The 24,578-nt window shown below is 49.2% G+C and overlaps 2 protein-coding genes across 2 annotated transcripts; one reads left to right on the plus strand and one right to left on the minus strand.

Annotated features, from left to right (window-relative positions):
• Positions 1–552: 552 nt before the first annotated feature.
• On the plus strand, positions 553–5,721 carry LOC131281866 (uncharacterized). Its single transcript, XM_058311222.1, has one exon. The coding sequence runs from the start codon at positions 553–555 to the stop codon at positions 5,719–5,721; it is 5,169 nt and encodes a 1,722-aa protein (XP_058167205.1).
• Positions 5,722–7,868: 2,147 nt separating this feature from the next.
• On the minus strand, positions 7,869–9,379 carry LOC131294914 (odorant receptor Or2-like). The gene is made up of 6 exons (XM_058322969.1): positions 9,164–9,379; positions 8,957–9,040; positions 8,461–8,876; positions 8,302–8,401; positions 8,028–8,237; positions 7,869–7,970 (listed from the first exon to the last, which is right to left on the minus strand). Exons 1-6 carry the CDS (start codon positions 9,374–9,376, stop codon positions 7,869–7,871), a joined length of 1,125 nt encoding a protein of 374 aa, XP_058178952.1. The 5' UTR covers positions 9,377–9,379.
• Between the last annotated feature and the right edge of the window lie 15,199 nt (positions 9,380–24,578).

The raw sequence follows: 24,578 nt of genomic DNA on the forward strand, positions 1-24,578 counted from the left end.
TCGCGTTCCGTAGTGCATTTCCCGAACGGCGAAAGACCCGGGGAGATGCGATCGGGGGGGGAGTAAATTTAATTTTTGACGTTTAATGGTCCCTGCCTGCTTAGTTGGAAGGAGATTTGGGTGGAAAATCTGTGAATGAAACTGCGCGCACCGAGGAGAAGATGGTTGAATGAAGGGCGAAAGAGATCGCAGCGAATGCGAAGATTTGCCCACAGCTGGATAGCGGATGGGGGACTTCTGCTCGTAAAAGGTCCAAAGAGGGACCACAATCCCCGAGCCAAGTCGTAGTTCGTTGACATTTGTAAAAATAGCTTCCTAACGGACTCGTTTCGGGTACAATTTCCATGCGACAAAACGATCGTGATGGTTCCGAACGAAAGAAAACCTCAATTCCTGTGCAATTTGTTAGATTCGATCGAGCGCTCAGTGAAGTGTGTTTTTCTAACGACTTCTTCCTTTTCTTCCACTCTCGTGCAGGATTTAGAGTCTCTAGCCTCGACCTGGGATGACGTAAGGAAAAGTAAAGAACGCAAAGGAGCAACCCTACCAGCGATGGAAAGTTTTCTGGAATCGATCCAGAGTGGCCAGTACGAGGTGGTCCGAGAGGCACTCGACAAACCAACCAGCCCGGATCTAGACTTCCAGGATCCGGCACGGGATGGCAACAGTCCGCTGCATCTGGCGGTGACGGCCAAACGCAACAAGACGCGCCTGATCGAGGCGCTGATCGGAGCCGGAGCGGATGGTGATCTGAAGAACCGGCTTGGACAAACACCGGCCGAGAGGGCACTCGACCATGGCTACCAGCATGTGGCGGAGTTCATGTTGTGCAAAGAATTGGACGGCGTGCCGGACGACAGAGCGTTGCTGCGGTTGGTGAGACGTGGTTCCGTGGAGCTGCTGAAGATATTCCTCGAGAAGCGAGCGTTCGATATCCACACGAAGATGAAGCTGATCGCGCACACGCTGGATGAGCTGTCGGTAAAAGGAGTCGCCGTTGGCGAGTCGATGTGTGTCTTCCTGGAGTATGAACTGATTGCGCACAGCTATGACGCCGGTTCGGGCGGTGGAGGTGGAGACCACCGACAGTTGGGAGGTTCCAGTTCGAAGCGGAAGGCCGACGGGAAGAGCGGAACGGCGGGTCCGGAGACAGAGGCTGAAAGGCGGATAGAGTTAGTGCTAAGCTATACCAAATACTTGACCGATCGCTACAAGGGCGACAATCTGAACGACCTGGACGACGAGTTCGTGGTGCGTCTACGAGCGATCTGCGAGTCCCTGCACTTCCTGGAGGAGTCGGAGCGAATCCGGGGGGATCGCAAGCTGCAGAAACGGATCCCGCTAGCCGAGATCACCTACCTGGCCGCAGTCTTCCTCGCCATCCTCGAGCGGAACGCGGGCTTCGAGATTTACAAGCTGATGATCAACAAGCAGATGCTGATGACGTACTTGCGCGCGGTGAGCGAGGAGCTCGAGAAGAGTCGCGGCTCCGGGGCACGTTCGGATCGATCGTTCCAGTGGACGCCCCAGCTGTTCCTCGATCTCATCGCGTGCATCCGCGAGCAGAAGCTGTCACGGTACGTGGCCCGACGGAGGCGAGGCAGTGCGGACCTGCAGCGCATCAGCGCGAGCACGGGCGAGGTAACCGATCCGGCCGATCGGGAGCTGCTGTTGGCGGAGCTGGGTCGCGGTGAGTTCGAGGCACTGCGCGAGAGCACCGCGCCGGAAAACAAATGGGGTGTCACGGAGTATGTCGCTTATCTGCGCACGGATGGCATCGAGACCGGCGGCAAGGTGCCAACGGTGGGTCAACTTTGGCACCGAGCGCACCCGAAGCTCCACCTCTCGAAGCGACAGGTGGCGTATGCGGCGAGCAGGCGCGAACTGCTGCTGAAGATTCGCGCACGCCGGTTGGACGAGCTGAGCCGCAACAAGGCGAAGCTGCTCGAGCGGGAGCTGAGCGGACGCGAGTTCCGCGAGGGAGCGGTATTCGGGACGCACACGGTCCGGCGGCGGAATCGGATCGTTTTCGGGCGGCTTCGTCGCACGTACGATCAAATTCGACAAGTGCACACCGTCAAGCGGATCGCGTACTACGTCGAGAATGCGCTCGTCATCGATTTGGACGACACGGCGAACGAGACGCTGTGTCTGATGGCCATCAAGCGCGTTCTGCAGTTCATTGGGGACGCCACCGAGCAACAGCATCCGCCCGCCTTTACCCGCATGTTGGAGAACATCCTCCAACATGCCCTAGCGAAGCCGACGACGACAACGTCGACGACGGCGGGAAGCGTCTCGTCCCAGCTGCTGGGGGAGGAGGACCTGCGAGACACATTCTCCGCTCGATGCTGCGTCGGGAAGTACTTCACCAGCAAACCACCGACGAGCGACCAGGTGAAGGGCATCCAGGAGCGGTTGAAGGCGGTGTACCGTTTCTCGCTGTACGTCATCAACATCCAGCTGATCGAGTCGTACAAGACGTTCCTTGGGACGGCCTATCGGTTGCGCAACCGGGCACAGCTGCAATCGTACGCACGCTTCATCGGCGAGCACAACCTCCACACGCTCAGCAACATCCAGTTCGAGCACGTGTTCTACGACGAGCAGGCAACGGCCCGGACCGTGCACGAGCTGAAGCGCATGTACGTGGGAATGTCGAACGAGCTGAAGCTGCTGTCGTTCATCGAGAAGAACATCCACTTCCGCTTCTATCACATGCAATACCATCAGACGCGCCTGAGGGTGACACTCGGGAACTTTGCCGTCGTTTGTCGAGCCCTGCGGGCCAACCCGGACTATGGTTGCGTGCGGCGGCTTCTGCACTCCTATCTGCACCAGAGCTACCAGAAGTACGACATCTCGCGCTCCATTTCGATCTCGGACGCAAACTTGGCGTTGAAGGAGCTGCTGCGGCCATACAGCAGTCTCAGCGAGAACGAGGACACACTCAAGGTGGTGTGCCACCTGGAGGAGCTGCAGAGCCTTATGAACCCGGACTGCTTGTTCGGAATCGATCCGCTGCGGTGCATTCGAAGTGGTGAGGCAACGACCCGTCACCATCAGCTTACCCGCAAGCTACTCCGGGAAATGAACGTCCCTGCGGTGAACGACGAAGACTTCCAACAGCTGCACGAGAAGCTTCGAAGGTCGTACTACGATAGTGTGTTTGTGCTGCAGAATCGCTACCGGATAGTGGAGGACTTCCTGCGTGCGAAAGGTTCCGCGGTGTTGGAGACATCAAACTTACCCGCCCTAAGGGAACGGGATGAGGAGTTGCTTCAGGAGCTATTCGACTCCAAGGTGAACGACCTGGTGGACATCCTCGAGAAGTTTGAATGCACCGATCCGCAGAGTCTCTGTGAGCGGATCGCGGAGCTGCCTCCGTTCGTGCAGTTCGCCCTCGAGTTCGGTCTGCTCGAGCTCCTGGAGATTCTGGCCTCCGTCGGGAACGGTGCCGTCGCACGTAAACTGACCTCCCAACAGTGGCCCACGTGGGTGTTAAGTGGACGCAGTTTAAAGACGTACCTTGCCGGTGGACGCGAGTCGCTGGTGATCGAACTGATCACGTTCAAATCGAGCGCAACGATCTTCCTGAACGCGATCATCTTCAAGCAGCTTTCCTTCCGTCTCTACGGTGGAGGAGTTGGCGGGCGGTCGTCGTACCAGCACAGCCCTCGTGATGGTTGTGTGGCGGTGTCAAGTTTCGAGGAGAAATTCGCAACCCGCCTTCATTGGCTCGGCCAGCAGGCGGCACTCTTCGAAGCGGTACGAGCGGGGGAGTGTGAACTGGGCGTGCTTCACGAACACGTGCGAAACGGGGCGGACATCGGCGGGACACGGTTCGGTTCGTTGACGCCCAATGAGTTGTGCCATTACGGTTTAATCGATTGTGCAATAGCGGGTGACTTTCGGGCGATGATTGATCTGCTGACGACGTGTTCGGAAGCGCCGGCGAGCGGAAGGCGAGCGCTGTTGGAGTATCTGTTACGTCGCACGCGCAAGTCACACTTTGTGGTTGCTCCGATGGATCAGCTGCAGGAGGAAGACCGCCGCATGCTGGTGCTGTACCTGTGCGTGTTCCTCGGGGACGTAGACCTGTTCCGTCAGTATCTCAATCGGTACAACGCGTACGAAGAGCTGCACTTGTTCGTGAACTTCGACGATCATGCGTTCGTCAATCGGTTGCTTGAGAGGTTGGAGTCGTTCGATTGGAGCCGAACGGACGCCAATGGAATGACGATACTTCACAAAGTGGTAAACGTGGGTAATGTTCTTGCGGTGCGTAATCTTCTTGGTCGGATGACGCCGGAACAACTGAACGCTCTGTGCAACATGAAATATTCCGCCATCAATCTTGCCGCTCGGTTAAACCTGACCGAGATCGTCCGGCTGTTGGCGGAAGCCAAAGTAAACGTCAACACAATGAGTGAGGACGAGAAGGTGCCCGTATTTTGGTTGATTCAGTACGGCAACTCGAGGGACATCGTGAAGCAAGCGATTGACGCCGGAACCGACATGACGTCCTTCTCCAGCGAGCTGTGTCTGCTACATCGCGCCATCGAGTACGACAATATGGACGTGCTTCGGTATCTGATCGAGGAGTGCAAGGTGGACCCAACGCGGATCTACTCGAACTGCAACAATGTGCTGCACGTGGCGGCCGGCTTCGGTCGGAGTCGTACGCTGCAGTATCTGCTCGCTTTCCCCGGCATCCGGAAGCTGGTGAACAACTGCAACCTGGTGAAGAACACGCCGCTCAGTGTGGCCTGCAAGGAGCGGAACATCCGATCGGCACGAGTCTTGCTTGAGGTGGGCGGAGCGGCAACGGATACCTGCGGAGAGTACGGACTCAATGCGCTCGCCTTTGCACTCTACACGAACAACGGCAAGCTGGCGAGGTTGTTGTTCCGCCACGGTGCTTCCATCAGCAGTCCGCTCAGTTCCGACTTCCAGCCCATCAATATGGCCATCCGGAATCGCAACATTCGACTGCTGGAGTTCCTGCTAAGGCGCGGTGTGGATGCGAACAGTGCGCCACTCTGCTTCATCAACGCAGTGTGTGTACGAGCGAGGGACATTGTCCGGTTACTGGTCGCGCGAGATGTAAAACACGTCAACCATAAGGACGAGTTCTGTCAGACGGCTCTGCATCTGGCGGTGGAGAAGGACGAGTACGAGATCGCACGTGATCTCATACAACACGGAGCTGCCATCAACGCCAAGGATCGGTCCGGTATGACGCCCCTCCACCTGGCGGTCCAGCGTGCCAACGTGCGCATGGTGCGGCTCCTGCTCGACAGCAAGTGTTCGATCGACGAGCTGAACTACCACGGGGAGACTCCACTGATCCGGGCCGTGGTCGGCAACAACCTCGCGCTGGTGAAGACCCTGCTCAACAATGGCGCCAGCGTGGAGCGTCTGCGCAACAGTGACCCACCCGTGCTGCTCTACCTGGTGCAGGAGAACCACGAGGAGATCCTGGACTACCTGCTCGAGCACTATCAGTTCGATGCGAACGAGCAGGACGCGTACGGGAACTCGCTGCTGTACGTCGCCACCCAGCATAACCATATCAACATCGTCAAGCTGCTGGTAGACAAGTACCACGCCAGGACGAACCCGGCCAACCACAAGAAGCTCACACCGATCATGATCGCGCGCGTCAAGGAGTACAAGGAGATCTTCCACTTTCTCACCGCGCGGCTTGTGGAGGAGTAGGGAGGGAAAGGAGCTCTGTTTTTTAGACGAATTTTTGTTCTATTTATTGCCATAAGCTAGCGAAGCGAAAGGGATTCCTTTTTCTTGTTTTACATCATACGGGCACGGGAGGGCATATTTTGTTTTCTATTTCATAACGCAAGAGAGAGAGAGAGAGAGAGAGAAAGGGAAAGGGACAGAGAAAGCATCGGTTTGATGCGTTTATTTATTTGTAATATGAGAGGCAATGTCACGATGAAGGTTTATGGATGAAGATCCTACAAAAAAGGGGACAAGTGCAACAAGAGACACGATCGAAGGGGAAGAAAGAGAAAAGATGTGCCATAAATGTATTTTGTGTTTGAGCCGGAGCATCGTAATCGTAAAAGAGAGAGAGAGAGAGAGAAATAGAAGCAGGATAAGGAGCGGATTATCATCGTGACGGTCAACGATAGGTTAGTTTTGTAGCTCAAATGTACGAATGTAAGAATTTATTCATTGTCATCCTAGATGAAGCTAGTGTGTAGATTACGCGTACCCCTTGACTAGGTGTGTGTGCGTGTGAGTGTGTGTGTATGTGTGGTCAGTTGAAGCTTAACACAGAGTACCACTAGCGGGAAGCGGAGAGACGACAAGTGTGGTTGCGCTAAAGGAGGATAGGAATAATTAAACTTTATCTCAAACGTACTTACCCAAGAAACAAGAACCGTACCGAGATTGTATATACCGAGATAGGAATAGTGAAAGGCACCGGAAAATCTTGTAGCAGGTAGAACTTAAGGCAGCTGCTCCAGCAAATCTCTCCAGTTCTTTTGTCCTAGGACATTCCAGGTGATAGTGCAAATTTTTCCTTCTTAAAAGCAACCAGCAAGTACCGTAAAGGGTGAAGGTTTCCTTGTTTTGTTTCCTTTGGGTCGAATTGCGTAATTGTTTGCTTGCTGTCAAAGCAAATGCCATTTATCGTACAGTCAAAGCGACGCCGAAAAAAAAGGCTAAGATGTGCCACTACTCTTCTTAGGTTAAGTTTGTTTTGTGCCAAATTAAGGAGGCCCGGTTACGTGCCGGGGCGCTCGAAGGCTCGTCCCGGAGGGATTCCGTGTATTTGTACAAAAGAAGAAGCGTAAGCAGCTCGAACGGAAGAAAGAAAGAAAGATAGCTGGCCATTAACCGTGCCGTTTACGTTTGTTTTTTTTTTAACTTTAGCCAAGCGAATGTACCTTTCAGTGAGCGTTCGTAAAATATAATTTACTGCACGACCCAGCGAGGAATGGAAGTGGGACGTTTGTTGTACAGTTCACAACCACCAACCGTACCGAGAAACAGTGGCCATTAGAGATTTCCCAATACACTATGATGTACTTACCCACGATTAAGCAGCAAACGCGAATGCAGTGGAATGGTAGTGGATAGTCTAATCATACCACCATTTGCCGCACCATTTGTACGATACTTGTCTAGATTAAACAATATCCAACCCCAAAAAATGTCCAGACTTGTGTGTCATTTTATTTGTAACGTGAAGCCTAGAGCCCGGTTTGTAAGAAATACTGAAATTAAGCCGAGCTGATCGTCACCAACAATTCGTAAGAAGACAAGCGTAAGAAGCAGGGCGCGTGTAATGAAGGAGGTATGTCTGAACGAAAATGATTAAATAAACGTATTGTTTTTGATACTACATATCCTTCGTTTTCCTACATAATTATTACAATCAATATAACAAGGTGTGGGCATCAGTTTCATTTAACGGACCGCGATGGAGGCGCATGGTGTTTAGTTGGTGGTGAAATATTTCATGATGGAAAATTGGTATGTTGAAATATTGCATAACATCATCTCATACGCCTGAATGTATGCAATTTGCGTGCAATATTAGATACCGTGCACGTTGTATTGCATAACTTCAGAAGCAGCCTCAATTACAAATTTTTTGAGAAATTGATTTTTGGTAAAAATGTTACAAGACAACATATGAAAGATAGTCCATAATAGTGGAAAAGAATCAATAAGCATCAACATGTGAAGATGATGGAACAACTTGTGTGCAAACGACAGGTTGGGAGCATATGCTCCTGCTAATATTTATAGCAACAATTTTCTTCCATAACCATTTTTCTCAAGCTCTTTTCACTCCTTCACGATACAGCAAAGCATCGGTTCGAGAGTCGTTTTCAATTATAAACCCTTCGTAGCAAAGTGAAGTACGAGTAAGATGCGTTTAGCAGCGATTGGAACATTTCCAGTGTCATCGGGTAAACATTACCAACCGTGACCTTAGAAGAGAAAGAAAATATAATTGTTTGAATAAGAATACACGTTCATGTACTCACCTCAAGTGGTCGTTGGGCACGTATAGTAATGAGAAGCAGTTTTTTCTTGATGGAATCATGCACCTCCAACCACGGTGCACTGTAGGCTGCCTCCGCAATGCCAATGCTCTCCTCGCGCATTTCATTCGAGTGCCAGTAGAAGGCGAATATTTGGGATAGTATCATGAAGATGTATGCTCCCACGATCACAATCTGAGCCATGACGCTGATCTGTAAACCAAAGGATAGACGATGAAGTGGGGGCTCAAACACTTTCAAATGCGTTGGACATTACAATGTTGAGCAGGAAAAGCAGGGCGCAAAGCATGAGTCCAAAGGAGAGGAACTCTATCAGGCAGATGTACGTTACTAAGTTGTTGAGGTCTTGGACGTATCTGAAAATAATTTAATCACGTTAGAGCCAACGAAGTATTTAACGATCTCTTTTCCGTACTGAATAATCCGCTTGTGGTCTCCAATCAGTTTCTGAAGCTTCCGATTCAACTCCGCCGTTCCTTCTCCGAGGTCGCGCGATCGGAATGTCCGTAACTGATGCTGAAGGGTCTTGATCTGCACCAGCCCAAAGAGGGTGCTCGAGGTGAAGAAGCTGGTGAACGGAATGTACATGCAACATCCGGGAAAAGTTAGCACGAGCTGGGTGATGTAGAATATTTCATACTGCGGCGAGTCGAAGTTGTTCACTCCCGGGATAAACATGCCATAAGGGAGGCCTCGCTGTCCGGTGAACAGCGGATACACGACGAAGCAGCCACTGATGAAAGCCCCAAGCGCGAGGTTGGAAATGGAAAGCACCCTGGCACGACGTGTGTAGTCCTTGACGAGCCTTGCGATCACTTCGTCTTCGATGCTCTACGTGGATGGATGGGATGGTTCGAAATCGGCTATCAATATCGTGCCCGGAAAAGTGTTTCGATGGTGGTTTCACTTACACAAATTTCCTCGTACACTTGCGCTGCCCCGGCCAGAAACGACTCATACTTCTGGCGATTATACACGAGAATGAGCGTTCGCAGCTGCGGTCGTGGTCCACCGGAAGCGGCCACATTTGCGCCACAAAAACCACGAATTAATCAACCGAGCAGGCGTTCGGAGGGGGGGAAAGGAGAGAGAGCGTTCGAGGGAATCAATGCACTTACCACCGCGTTGAAGTAGAGCACCGCAAAATAAGCATTGATTATGACCTCCTCGATGTTGCCCCAGGCCCGGTACAGGTCGGCAAACATGAACACGTTCAGCACCGTCACCGGGATGATGCTGATGTAGCGCCGCCAGTTGTGCACCAGGACGAAGGACCAAAAGCGCCACACGCGCACGTTCACCGACAGCAGCGGGCAGTCGAGAATTTCCATCGCCCTGAGACGTCGAAACGGGCGGGAAGTGTTTTTCCCGGAGACGAACAAAACCGAGGTCCGTCCACGTCGAGTCCGGTCGAATAAAGTTATTAAAAACCACTTAGGGACTGATTCGGCGAGCGTTCCTTTGGACTGCTTTTAAATGAATTTTCTGTCCCCCCTCCCGGTCCGCTGCGAGTATGTATGTGTGTGTGTGTGCGGAGGACCAGTGGTTTGGTCGCAAATGAAAAATTCATCACCGTTAAAAACGCGGTCGCGGGCCGGTTGAAAGCGAGCCAGGATCGTGCACACGGCCAGTCCTCCCGAGGACGACGGTTAACTCTTGCGCAGGGAGTAGAAAAGTCCATTGTGTTCAACATGTTTCCGGTAATGAATTAGACTGGAGAATCTGAGATCCAGGACGAACGAGAGAGAGAGAGAGTGAGATGGAGGGAAATTAAACTTTATCTACGATTCGTGTGGCAATATGCAGCCACGTTTGCATCCCGAAACGCCGATTGGGTTGTGGAAAACGATGTACCATTAAAAAGTACCCCCGAAAAAGTCCTCGTGAAAACCTTTTTGCCAGGGTTTTTTTTGCAGCGGAATTTATTCCGTTTCATAAGGGATAACGACCAATTAGCTCTGTGTGGAGGGTGTGTGTGTGTTATTCGATAATTGACGGTTTCATGGGACAAGCTCTATTATCCTTTTTCAAGAAACTAACCGGAAACAACAGGCGGTAAGGCGGTGTGGAACGGGGTGTGTATTTTATATTTCCCTCGCCACACCTTAAACGAAGCGTTTAGGGTTTTGTCGTTTTAACACCCTAACGTCATCACGCCACGTGAAACATTCGACTCGCGCCGGCCAGCAATTAGTGTCAAACCGGGTCCGGCATGCAACGTCGGAACGTGGGAAAGACCAGCCGGCGGAATTTTGCGCCGCACCTTGCGCAGGGAAAGTCTTTCAAGTGTTTAATTTTCTTTCATTGTTTCAGACGCATTATGACAATGACTCGGTGGAGGTGAGTTTCCTTCGGGGAAAACGTCCCTCTACAACGAAATCGATTAGCGCGTTGCGAAATTCAATTTATTCGCATCCAATTTCGCTTCGCATAAAAGCGATGGGTGGTCGCTCTGGGACACCTGGGGATGCTTCGTTTTTCACGCTATTGCTGATTTCGAGGAATTTTTCCGAATGAAAAGGTTCGCTGAAATGCATGTGCTTTTCCCGTATCGTGGGATTATGGGAAAACTGTTTCGAACTCTACTCAACAATTACGATCGCATTAGGATGAGATGCATTTTTGGGAAAGCGCATGTTCTGGATTGTTCCTTTGATACAGAGGAAGATGTTTGGAGGTAATGGTATGTTAGAAATTACAATTTCCGATAAGAGTACTGATTCGGTTTCGGTATCTTCTAAGCCAAACTAGCCTTGGATTTTCAGTACATTTATATTTTCTCTCCGATTTATCCGCTTCATCGTAACCAGACGACGCGTTACAATGTTAAACCATCAGGAAACATTCTCCGGTCACTTCGATAATGGATCTTTTTACTTGATTTCTTCATCTTCCGCCTCAAGCACAGCAAGCTTTGATGTCCGAATGCTCCTTCTGCTACCGGTGAGCATTCCAACGTTCACTGCAAGAGTCACCACAATTTCTCTCGTCGTTCAAATAATTTGATTCGAATTCGCACAACCACCAAGCGAAAAGGGATCCAAGAGTACACAACAAACGCAATCCAACATCCATCGTGACCGTCATCAACGTCCCTTGGGTCGCCGTTGTTACCCTTCTCGCCCGCCAGGGTAAAACTTCCGTTATTACCGCTTGATGCTGTAAATGTGTCATCTCCGAGCGAGTGAACGAACCTGTATTGGATTGGCGTAGCGTGCCCGTGGAAGATCAGCCCCTTTTTACCCACATTTCCCAGCGGCGGTTTTCGGGATCCCGATCCGGTGAACCGGAACAAAACCACCGAGATGCGGCCGTTCATGAAAAGCATAATCCGGGCGAATGGGAAGGATGGGAAGTTGGGCGAAAGTTTTTCCCCTAATTCCACCCTGCTCACGCTCGTCCAGCGCTAATGGAAGTGCTGCCATTTTGCAGTGCACTCGAAACCAAATTACTCCTAAATGGTTATCTCAAGTACAAGTTATCTTCGGACCTGGTTTGAAGGTTGTGTTGCGGTTTTTTGTTTTAAATCATAAAAGAAATATTTTAAATTCTGCAAAGGATGTTGGTTAAGATAGTTCCAATTCCTACAAGAAATAATTTAAATATGCAATGTCACTTTATAATCCCATCTATGAAGTAAATGTACGATTTTGGTCTCTGAAAGGCCATTTAACACCATCTTTCTTAGCCACTTTCCTTGGCCTTGAACGTCATACAAAATTGAGACTAATCATTAATCATGTGAACGAATAACATTAACAGCTTAGCATGGAGACGTTGTAGGAGGTTTTCGAAGTTCGAAGATGATTTTGCAAAGTGAAGCGACAACATGAACAATTAAAAGTAGACTATTTATGAAAAACATAGTATCGATCATCTTGTGCTTCCTTCGAAATGATCCACAGGACTTCAAATGGTTGCAGAAACCATCCTTTCTATTTGACATTCGGCTCAGCTGTCGTTACACATGATATATGGACCCAGCGTTCCCCCCCCCTTGGACGTGCCCAGCGATGGGAAAATGCCTAAATGGCGACGGCGCGACTGGCGAAAATGATTTTCCACTCGCACTTTTACACCATGACACGCGCGCGTACGGAAAAGCGCGTCAACGTTGCTCGGGTGGGGTGTTGCCTACGCCTCCGGAAAATGGCAAAATGCAATAATGATTTGCGAACGACCAAGGCACCAGCCATAACCGTTGCCAAGAATGGGATGGAATCATCATCATCATCAGCAGCATCGTGGAACTCCTTCCCGCGAAAGTTGGTAGTCGTTTTTGATGGCATATAAAACTCAAACCCAGAAGTTCGGAGCTTTCTCAAACCCTTTTTCGCCAGCGGGCGGGGGTGGGGGAGGGAGGCAAATTTAATTTTAGAATCACACCGCTTTCCCTTAACTAGTCCCACATGCGCGCGGGCGGGCGGACAACTTTGACTTCGCAGTGGAGAGTAGTTAGAGAACACGCCAGGAAACGGAGATCTTTGTCGCTGATTCGATTCCAAGTGTGAATTCCGTACGCCATAAAACAGGGTTGGACGTGTCCCAGAAGGCAACTACTTTTGCAAGTTTGCGATACTTTTTACCGGGACCAAGGAGTGTATGTGTGCGCCATGCATTTTCCACGTGTGATCATCGACGTTGGGGTTTCGTTTTAAAATAATTTGTAACAAGTCACTCAAATCTTTCGACGCTCGTTATCCAAGTTTTCGCTTCGAGAGTTAAGGTTATCTGAGGGAAGATTTTAAATGCGTTCGTTTTGCAAAAAGTGGGACGAAAGAGAACACATACAAACAACTCTTGAGTAATGGTAAAGACCGAGCGAAAAAATTGGCTTCACGTTTTTATTGCCACACGAAAACTCGCCAAAGACTCGGCGCACGTCAAAAGCTGAAACGAGTCAAGAGCAAACGACGGAAAACTTTTTCTCGCTACCCAAACCCACACACACACACACACACATAGAGGGGCGCTATGTGCCCTGAACAAATTAACTAATTGTGTGACGGCGGAAAAAGCGGAAGCTGTTGTTTCGCTTCGTCCTCATAAACACCCAAAAAACATCCACGGCGCGTCACGCGAAAAAGGGTTCTCGGGGAACCATTTTAAAGGCACACCCACACGAGCCCCAGCTTTACAGCTACGCAGCAAATACGCACAAACAAAACTAGCGGGGAGGTTTTCCCTCGCGGTGGAAAATGGAACGACTAGGGGGGAACCATAAATGGGAGTGACTGATTTCAGTCTAACATTCGTAACGCGGCTTTTCGTGTTGAGGTGTGTTGTGTTTGAGCCAATTTTGTTGTTTTTATTTTTGCCCCTGTTACCGTCACGTGAACATTTGCACAAGGAAACAGGACACCGCGTGTGGCCACGTGTGCGTGCGTTGTGTTTTGTTGCTACCTCGCAAGTGCTTTTACGCGTTTCAACATCGCTTTTGGTTGCCGGCGCCATTTCATTAAAATAGCACAAACAAGGCCTACCGGAGGAGACTCGCTACCGGCAGTCCATCTTCACTTTTATCGACACACGAGGGCTAAGAGAGAAAGGGATAAAGGGACGGGATTTTTTGTCACAAGAGAAATGTTCATTGAAAAATTTCCACAAGAGCTCCAAGAGCCGTTAGGATGGAAATCACAAAAAGGAACTCTCGTGTTGCAGCACGAAACCTTCGTTCACGAACCGGTCGAAAAGGCTATAGGATTTCGCTTCACCGAGACGTGGATACACACTGACATTGTTTTGATAGTAAATGGAGCAAAATCGATGGCCGGATGACGTTGGGGCCATAGTTAGGATCAAGCGAATGGCCGGAAACGATGCGCTGGACCGATGAGAACGACGACTTTTGTCCACGGACTGCTTTTCCAACGGTTGCAGAGGTGGAAATTTGTCCATTTGTCCTCTTGACCTCGGGAGGGAAAACAAAACAAGGGCCCACTCGGTACGCTTTTATTTGTGTTGGTACGCTTTGGTGGATAGTTGGATCCTAACATTCCACTCGCACGTTCGTTGCTTCGTACGATATGATAATTTTGTTAATTTATTGCCAACCTCCACCACCTCAATTTCCCGCGCGTTGTGAGTTGTGAGTTCCTTGCAAACTGCATAGGATTTTCCTTCGATCAAGTGATGGAAAACGCGGTGGAAAATGGTGGCTTCACGCGGTCCCCTAGCGGAAGTGTATTGAATTTTTGGTGCAATTTGTCAAGCGCACGGACAGCAGGTGGTTTTCCGCACCGGAGTTTTTCCACGAAGGAACGGACTCGGTCGGTCGGTAATGGATGTTGCCGATGCGCCTGTACCCGGATTCCCATTTTTCGCAACCCCATGGAGGCCTAGGCAGCGATTAGTTTTCCCGGGGCGATGCGCCGATGCTGAAACCACGCCCGGGGAAAACGGTTGACGGGGTTTTTGAAATATTTGCTCACTCCGCGGGGAACTACATTATTTGCGCGCGCCGAGTGTTCGACAGCGCGCGGCCTAGTGGCGCGTTATTGGGGACAGTTTTCCATCGGCCGAATCCAACGCCGTGGGAGAATATTGCTGACAGCTTGTTTCACGATGCTTATGATGGGACTGCGCGTAAACCTGATGGTTTGTAAACAGTGACCCTCTGGCCATACCAGCCCCACGTCCCCAAATAGGGAAAATAGGGAGGGTACGCGGCCGATAACGTCAATAGTGGTGCGCGATTTTTCCGGATTCTGCTTGGGGAAAATCAAAATCGTGCCAATGAGCCACCATTCCCGCCCAGACTTGGGCCCCTAACGGTGGCCATCCGGTGGCTGCGGGTTCTGTGTGAAGAAACGCCTGTACAAATTCAACCAAATCATTCCCCCCCCCCCCCACTCCCTCCCTCCACCACCATTCCCTCCCCTCTTCGACAGCTCCGGTCATTAGGAACGTGCCTGTTTTGCCAGGCTGTTTGGGAAATCGGCTGTAGACCAATGTTTAACTATAATTAATTGGATGTTCACTGATAAACCACTGCCCCTCTCTCCCCCCCTTCCATCCCACACACCCCGCCGGCAGAATGAAAGGCACGATACGGTTGGTTGGCGATATAGTGTTGGTATTTCGTGGCACTCACCACCACAATCGCCCCGTGGGAAATTAATTTTACACCAAAGCACAACAAGTCCCCTTCCACCCGACCCACCCCACAAACAAATCCAGTCCACGTGGGAAATGCTTCCGGGGAAAGGGGATGAAAGTTTGTGCTGATAAATATATCTCATAAAGTGAGTACGTACGCGGTCGAAACGGCGGAAAAACACACGGGCGGAAGATACTTTCCTAAACGCTTGATTTGGCGCACAGTCGCGTGTACGGTCGGGTGTATTCCGGGCACGATTTCCACCCCGTGAGAAGGAGGAAAATGATAAACGCCGCGTGTGAGGTTCGTGATGATAAACGAACCAAATCGAACCGTGAACGAATGAATCGATTGGGTCATCGTGGGGAAAATATCGTTGAAGGAAAACCCGTTCTTCGAAGGGAAGGATTAAAATTTCCGAATTAAATAAATACACTCACGTGGACAGTTTTCCTCTCATCATCTCCGACATGTGCCAACGTTTTTTCCACGAAAGGCCAACCGATTAACGGCTCTCGGTGGCAGCCCGAATGGTGATTGTGGGATAAAAATCACTCTGACATGGTATCAAACTGTCAACCCTGGCTCGCAAACAGCCATCATTCATATTTTTCCTCCCATTCGCGCTGGCTTTCCCGCCGCTCGGCAGGTTTTACACTTTCGCTTGGCAGCAAGTTTTCCACAAGCCAGCGAAACCCGCATCAACTCCCGGATATCGTCCGTTGTTCGCTGCTCTCGCTGCGTTGACGCCACGTCGGCGCCAGACAGTTGGCTTTCTCCTACCCCCTTCCTTTTATTCTTCCCGTTCCCGGTGTCCGATTCCGACCGCAGCGCGCGAAGACAATCTTTTGCTTCCCCATTCCCGCGTCGGTTTTACGACGATCTCGCCTTGCGGGGATTCCGGTGAAAGGATAGGATACCATAGGGCAAGCTGTGACCCACATTCGCGCTTGAATCGACGAACCTATCGGGCACTCCCGGACTCGGGGCCGAACCTTTCGAACGGTGATTTGAATCGTGTTCTTCTTAATTAAATCAATTTCGCGAAGAAAAATTAGCCCCGGACCGTGTTGACAAGACGTTCAATTAACTGCCCACAGCTGGTGGTGGTGATGGGAAAGGGAGAGGAAAGGGACGCTGGAAGGCAGGATGTCCAGATTGCGGTGGTCTAATTCTCATTTCGCCTGAGGAAGGCGTTAATTAGTTCGATTATGGGTCGTCTTTCTTGGGTCGTTGCTTGTAAGACGTCGAAACTGTTGATACACAAAGAGGAAAAAGGGGGAAACAAGGAACGTGTGTGTGCGTGTGTCGTAAAGATGTGGCATTAAATGTGCTCAATCTTCTACGAATAAATTGGACAAGTTCATTTCCCAAAAAACGGAACTCATGAGCACTAGGAATGAACCGACAGTTCCTTCGAATCCTTCCCCAATGTTCATCCAAAATTCGTCCCCATGAACCAAAGTTCATCCGCATAATCCGGTTCTGCAGCGGAATATCTGCAATATTTACATTCCCCTTGGAGAGGAACCAACCAGACTGCTAAGCTTCCTTTGAAGACGGTGCAGTAATTTATGCAATCGAATCGATTCGAGAAGCCATCATTGGTCGACCTCCGGTAAGCCGGTTCAAAGGCCCGGCCACGGTGGAGGACACGGTGGAGTGATGGTGGAAATAATTTTAAAAGCAAATGAGTCACATGTCGTATGCGTACCGCTGCGCTTTGTATCGGGTGTGTCAATATATGTATCGGAACGAGGCCACAATCGACGTCAGCCCACGCCGGAAAGGACGATTAAACCCGACAAGTGAAGTAAGCGAGCAAAGGAAGGCGATGGAGTTGCAAATGGTATCCTAACCTCAAAAGCCCCGACCTTTGTTTGGGAAGTGTGGAATGGAAAACGTTTTAATACTCGTTTTATGAACCTTCATGTGGCCGTCGGTTCGAAATGCATGACGCAATGGTATCGTTACGACGTACGCCAGCTTCCATTTCCTCCGCTTCCAAGCCGGATCGATAAAAGGCTTCCCGAAGCATTCGAAATTAGCACCAGCAAAAGACAAATCCCGTTGCAGGCAAACTCATCGCCAAGATTCGCCACCGGGCGTCTCCGTTCAAGAAAACCGTTTGCCGCAAGCGTATTGTGCCCGTCACTCTTGATGGCTTCAAGCACTTTTGCACAATGGACGCAAGCATGGGAGAAATCTGCCTTTTGTAGTGGGCTCTGCCTATTGTGTCTTGGGATGTGCGTGTGTGTGTGTGTGTGTGTGTGTGTGTGTGTGATATATGTGTGCCACTGACAACGACTGATATGCTCAAGCGACTTGCCGTGCTTCAGTTATTTATGCTAAGTGACAACAATGTCCTTCTGGAGGCAGTCTGCATATTTGACGCCTCGGAAAACCCAACACAAACAGACCCGGTAACCCAACGAAGAAGGGGATATGGGGGAAAACTCTCCCGAAGAACGTTCCATCCCGTCACGGGACAACTCAATGCCGAGGGCTTGCGGATGCAGATCCTTTGAAAGTCACTTGTTGAGTTGTTGATTACATGCACGAGCTTAGAAACACTGCTTTGACTGGGTTATGAAAATATTGTGCCCGACTTTGAAGCACCGGGATATGTTTCCTTGTTGTCCGATAACAATGTTTGCAATGGCATTGCTATCCCATTGTTCGAGCGCCATTTTGGGGGCGAAACGCCTCAAAACCTGTGTGCAATACAAAAGTTTAATGCCCCCAACGATGCTTACGATTACGATTTGGAATGTCTTTCACTTCCTTTGCAGCGTAAAATTGCTTCATTTTATACACTCACACTGGCAGCCGGCAGCGAAACTAGGTAATTACTTCCACAGTGTGCCGTTTTTATAGTGATAGGAAAATTCGCCCATTTTCCGGGGTGGAGCAAACTTTTGCTTCCACGCCGCGTTGAGGAATGTGGAAAGTTTGTTTGTTTATAGTGCTTTACTGGGGGTGGGGGGGATACGTGCGGTGACATTTCTTAATAAGTTTGATACCCGTTTTTTTCTTTTTCGGCCTCGCAGTGGCAATGGGGAAAACTTTCCTCATCGGGACGCTGGTCCAAAAGTTTTTCTTTTATTCCCGACGTGAAGGGAAAGATCAAAAGGCGGTACGAAAATGTAACTTGGCTCGAGTGGACCGCGTTGGAAAGCTTCTTCGGTCGATTCGGGTTTCCCTAAAATGGTTTAAGAACTCCAAAAGGATTCATCTTCGTTAGGAAAAGTAGGATAGCAGCCGGGAAAGCGGGGTCGTTATGATACAATTTAAATATCTGCACCATGATGTGAGCAATAATTTCATTTCCACTTTAAATGGCTGTGAATTTCCTTGTTACAGTAAAAAAAAAATACCCCATTGAGGGAAACTACTAAATAAAAGAAACTCCGCCACAACAGAAAAAACACTCCATTTCCCGTTGAAGTAATGCTCGGAAACGATGCCAACTCATCTGTGAAAAACCAACTTCAGTCAGTATCTATTAATTGCTCTTTTCTATTCCACCGGCGGCAATCGTTTTGCGCCATCTTTCGCCATCAGCCAACTGGACCGGATTGCAGATTGCTTCCGGAAAAAAATGTGGTGCCCTTTAACGTTTGAAGGAAAAAGTGGGAAACCAGAAAATGAAATCATTTAACTCGGAACAAAAGAAACCGTTTGCGTTTTGGAGAGAGATTTGAGTAAGTGGTGGAGTTTTCCTCCGTTGCAACATTCAATATTCTTGTTTCACATCCTTTTTTATCACTTTACGTAATTTCTCAAGAATACTGGTGCTAATTAAAATGCTGATTCGGATACTGCATGAAGATGATAAATGAAGCCAGGTATTAACAGCATGTGGCATAACAAGCCTACAAAAGTGATCCACATCCGGATCGAGAAAACTGTATTTGATGGTCTTAAATTCAGAAATTACGAAGCTTGGAGGAAGCTTAAATCCGGCTGTTCTGTAACACTTTTACCGATTTCCACCTCCAAGTCGCTCGTCTTTCCGTTCAGGCGTTCTACTTCTGCTGGCAACTGCATCGGCCTGTCGTGAACGTGTGCAGCAACTCCGGGGCCAGGCCGAACGACTTCAGCAAACGTCGACGGGAGAAACTATTCTGACATCAATTGGAATTCCAATCGAGCGTACGTATTGTCGATTCTGCCGTTTCGCTGCCGTTCGTCTCGTGTTCGACGTTGTTTGCTTTCCTTCTCGAGCCCGGTTTCTTCCGTTAGGGGAGCTTAAAGCGAAATGCGGCTCAAATTCGGCTCTTTTCAGGATCTGCTTTATTGATTGCTGCACGTCGGGGAAGATTTTCACCATCTCTTGCATGGATGAATCGCAGTAATCAATTACTGCTTGCATGGGCAACTTTTTAATTGAAACACCGAGCGGGGAAAAAAGTGTTATACAAGTGTACATGTTATAAAACCTAACGTTCTTCTCAGCGTTAGTGTGATTGCAACCGATGCGCTGTACAAATATTCTTCCTTTCCGACGTAATGGAAGTCAAATTCCATGGACCAGATCCGGGCGTATTTCACGCTAGAACCTCTCCACGGTTTGCCTTCGCTTTGGAACACACTCGAAACATATTTAATTAAACTTTTCCCTTCTTTTAGTCAAACACGAACGGTGCGCCATCGGCAACGACTTACGCGGAGTGCAGTATGACCCCAACCTGCAACAAGTATCGGTCAGGTCGAGCTCATCATAACTTTCGCTTATAAACTCTTCATCACCGTAACCGACGTCGTAACGTAATTTATGGAGTTTCGCGTCGATGCAACGAATCATTCCATTTTGGCGGGCAGCTTCAACGGTGGACCGTCCCTTTGGCCGGGCGAATGTTTGCGCTTCACTAGTGCTACATTGCATAAGACCAAAGGCAAGGGCGCACATTCCACGCACGTACCGACATGGGAGGAAAAAAAAACGCGGCCACTTTCCGCACGGCACGGGACAGAAAGGTGGTCACCAGCAAATGGCGCGGTTCGCCGACACGAGCACGCACATTTCAAAACGTGACCACTCGCTATCAGCTTCGCGGACCCATAACCAGTTGCATCCCTCTCCAAGTTGATGTTAAGTACTGGCAATAATCCATAATATTATGATTTCCGCGACCCTCCAATTTCCTCTCCTATGGACCCTCCCTCGATGTTCCACCGTGTGTTGAGTGCACCCGACATGTTCTACATCTGTTCAGTTCATCGTGAGCCGAACTCGGTCGGTTTACCATTCGGAAGCGGTTCACGAGCGAAAACGATTCCAACTCGGTTGTGGAATTCATCTCGCGAGCGGGTTCAGGATGAATATTTTAAATCCTTGCAAGGAGACATGAGCATTTCAAGATTCCAAAGCAAATAGAATACTGTGAAGCCAATGTGTTCTTTTCGTTGTAGAACGATGGTCATCCAATAATAAAACCGAAAATGTATGATTAAAAATATTGTAGATTTGTCAAACGAATATTACTACAAGAGGTCTTCGTTTAGGAAAAAATAAAACACTTACAAGAGAAACAAAAACCCCTGAAAACGACTACAGAATGTGGAAAGCTGTATATCATCGACCAACTCACATACGCTTCTGCTCGATTTGAAACGACCAATGCCAAAGCCCACCCATCCCCGGCACGTCCTGTGGAAATCCTTTGGGAGGACACTCACAAAAAAAAAAGATAAGCTTGGAGCAAAAAAGCACATGATTGAACACAAACGAACGCGGCTGTGGCCTCGAATACATCCGACCACAGTTAGGCTCGCAGGCGTAAATCTGATTTAGAGCTGATTTTTTCGCCGATTCATCCGAGCGCCCTCGCGGCTCCGGGACATCCATCGTCAATTCATGTCACAATATTTCGTGCACCGCACACACACACGCACTCGTTGGGGCAACATGGATTATGCATCTGATTCGCGATTCATACACATGCCGAGGGAATCATTCAATCTGGCTGTTTTTTCCCCCCCGCAAAGGCCGAGAGGAAAACGAAAAAGTATGTGACATGTTTGTGGCTTTGAGAGAGTGTTTCCAAACAATTAGCAAACGGAACTGACGGTGGCCCGGTACTGCATCCCGTGTGTGTAGGAGTGAGTTTTTTGTGAGTGTACATTTTTTTTTCGGTTAACCATATTTTCTTCCGCGGAAACCCCTAACGCTGGCCGCACAGTGTTGGGAATTTAATCCATTCAGTGTTCACCATGTGCCGGTGTCCGGGAACATGCTCCTGGCAGGACAAACTTTTCCTGCGACTACAAAAGCGACGGTGGGGACAGGGAGAGGTTCCGCGTGAATTGTTGATTGGCGTCTGGTTGGGCAGATTGTCCCAGCGTCGGAGCTTATCCCTTTTGCGAGGCATTGGGTCAGTATGAGCGTCCGGAAAACCCAAACTCCAATCCGCTTCGTACTTCGCCAAACGTATCGTAACGCACCGTCGGTCGAGGGCTTTTGTGTGTAATTTTTAATTCGATCCCGTCACAAAAGGAGGGTCCTCCATTCGGTTTGATAACGTTTGATTGATTTGAGTGCATCGACAATACGGGCGTTGATTCATGTTGCATTCCAAACACTGGTTTGAAAGGAACATGGCCAGAGTTCATTGCAAATGAAACTTCATCAGTGTAGTTGAAACCGCGGAAAGAGAGGTTGAAAAACATACAAATAAACCTTCTGTTGGAATAACCATCATAAAACCACACAAAAAAGCAAACCATATAGGGTTGTTTGATGAAAACTTTTAAAGCTCTTCAGAACAATCAATTGAAATAGAGCAAGTCACACGCATTCGAAATGAAAAAGGAATACTGATCCTTCCGAAATAGAAATCGTGGTCCTGAAGCGGTAAACCAGATTGAGGTTCGAAACATTGCGTCGGTTTGTACCATGGCTAATGGTCCACAAACCAACGTTATCCCAAGCAGAACTGAATGCAACTCAGGATCGACTCACTCCGACCAGATCCTTAAATAATCTCATTATCTGCATGTATTTCACTTCCAAACTCTGTTTCGTTCTTTTTCTCTGTTTTTTTTTCTTTCTATCCCTCTCTATGTTTCAATGCCGTTCTGTTTGAACTTCCCCGGCTTCCAATCGAAGCCGGAACCAACCGACTGGCCTTCAACATCACCGTGGAAAGACTTCCACCTTCCTAGCTCACTCCATCGGAATTGATCCTCTCCATCCTCGTGCTGGAAACTCGAACGGAAATCAATGAAGCAACATTGGTTTGTCCAAACAACATGAAGCTCGACCCGGTTAGTTCCTATTTCCCACTTCCGGTGCTGCCGGGGTGTTTGTGACTGTTTCTGTGCGGTTAGCGGTATGTAATGTTGGCGCTGGTGAGTTTGACCCAGCATGTCATCGCCAGCACTTGGTCAGGGAACAACACCATGACCTGGACGGGTTGGAGGAGAAGTATAATAAACGATCAGTGCAGATATCGATGTTAGATCCATTCACTTGACGCTCGAAGCTATCTCTAGTGGTGTCTATTTATTCTCCAACCCTTGTGTGTGTGTATGTTTCCATCAAGAACAGATTCATACTATTATGCATACATTATTGCGGCGCACAGATTTCAATTATTTTGCATACGTTTTAGGAACGCGAAATGATCGTCGTCATTGCAATTATCGGAAATACAGCAATCGTTGCCCAGAGAGCAACACTGCAGATTTATTGATTTACATCATCGAGCAATAGGATGGAGGCAAGATTAAAAGAGTAAAGCTGCACGGTGGAAAACTGCATCCACTGATTGATTGCATTCCCAATCCGGCGCCGATCCGTCGAGTTTGCACTTCGTAACAACCCAACCCCGGCTAGTCGGTTGCAGGGAAGTATAAATTTAAGTTTTCAATACTCCCCTCCCCTCCACCACCCCTCGATGGTTCATTTGTTGTCCGTTGTCTTCGGTGGTTTGATTGGTGAGCGCATAAAGTTCCCTCGAGCCATTCGGGAAACTGCAGCAATGTTGGAAACAGGACCATTCCCAATGAAACGGAATGGCGTGAAGTTCTGCAACGAAACTTCACAAGACTCCGGTTTCAATCAAAACGTAGAGAAAGGGTGAGGAGAGAGGAGGAGGAGGAGGAGGAGGAGGAGGAGGAGGAGGAGGAGGAGGGGGGGGGAGGAAGAGATTTTGTGGGCGCCGAAGGTGCAGGAATCCATCCGAAGCGGTGCATGGAAACAATCACGAAACTTTTAACGAAATAAAGTGAACTTTTGTGTTTCGATGCAATGGGATGATTTTCTCGTCCCACCCATCCATCCCATTGTGGGGATGGGAGGGGGGGGGGGGAGGTATCTCAAACGGCTGGTGGAACAGAAAACTCGCGTCGGAAAAAGGACGTGGGCGGTGCAAATGATCGCACTTCAGCTTGGCATCGCGCGCATACTCATATACAATCGTGTCTGCTATAACTTACATGCGTTTTTGGTCGTTTGACTTGGACAGGGGTCGACAAACTGTGGCCCCTTATTTAGGTTTTGCTTTGACCATCGAAGAACCAACCTTTTGCAGCTTCCCCGACTGATTAAAATATGTAAAATACAGAAATCACGATCATCGGGAATTTTTGGGAAAAAGGTTCGGAACCCCTGCATTCTTAGGATGACAGTCAAGATAGAGGAAATTAGGAAAAGCTAGAGTCCTTTTTTCCTTAGCAAAAGTGTGTCTGACGCACGTGCCAAAGTTGGGGTAAAACAAATTACACCACCACAACTCGCACATACAGAGAGAGCACACGCTTACCTTGTGCACACTTACAACAACGTTTCGTTTCGCTGGCACAATCCCAGCTGCATACACACACATTCAAACCCCGAAAGATAAACTGACTGAGGCGCACGTATATTGGAAAAGTTGGTCTTTCTTCTCCGTGTGTCGTTTTGAACTTTGAAACACTTCGGTTGCGAGAGCTTCGAGGAGCCCGGGAAATGCAGTGCACCGATTGCGGTGGTATGCAACTTGCTTCCGGGGTGCGTCAGAAAAGGGGTGGCAGAATGGCTAATCAAATTACTGCCTCAAAAAGATGGACAATTAAAACGCGAGACTTCATTACCGTGGGAATCGGGGACCGGAAGAAATCGAACGTGTGTGTGTGTGGGGAGGGAAATGTCCAACAGAGTGAAACATTGTTGAAAAAGCGAAGCGTTCGAACGTCATTAAAATCGGAACAAGCTGACGTGCTTTCCACAAATCCTCGACATAAAACGAAAGCTTTACGGCAAAATCGAAGCGGATATGGGAAAATCGCTCACACACATCCCGGGAAAAACCCCCTCCCGTACACTTATCGCTAATCCCGATCGTCAATCCCGCCGAGAGTTGACCGTGATAAGTGGGCAGAAATATGTTTTATCAATCGGGATTGGGAAAACGAGCCACAACAAGTTCGAGTACGGGGGAGGGGGGGAG

This window comes from Anopheles ziemanni, chromosome 2 (assembly GCF_943734765.1).
Source record: "Anopheles ziemanni chromosome 2, idAnoZiCoDA_A2_x.2, whole genome shotgun sequence".
Taxonomy (NCBI): domain Eukaryota; kingdom Metazoa; phylum Arthropoda; class Insecta; order Diptera; family Culicidae; genus Anopheles; species Anopheles ziemanni.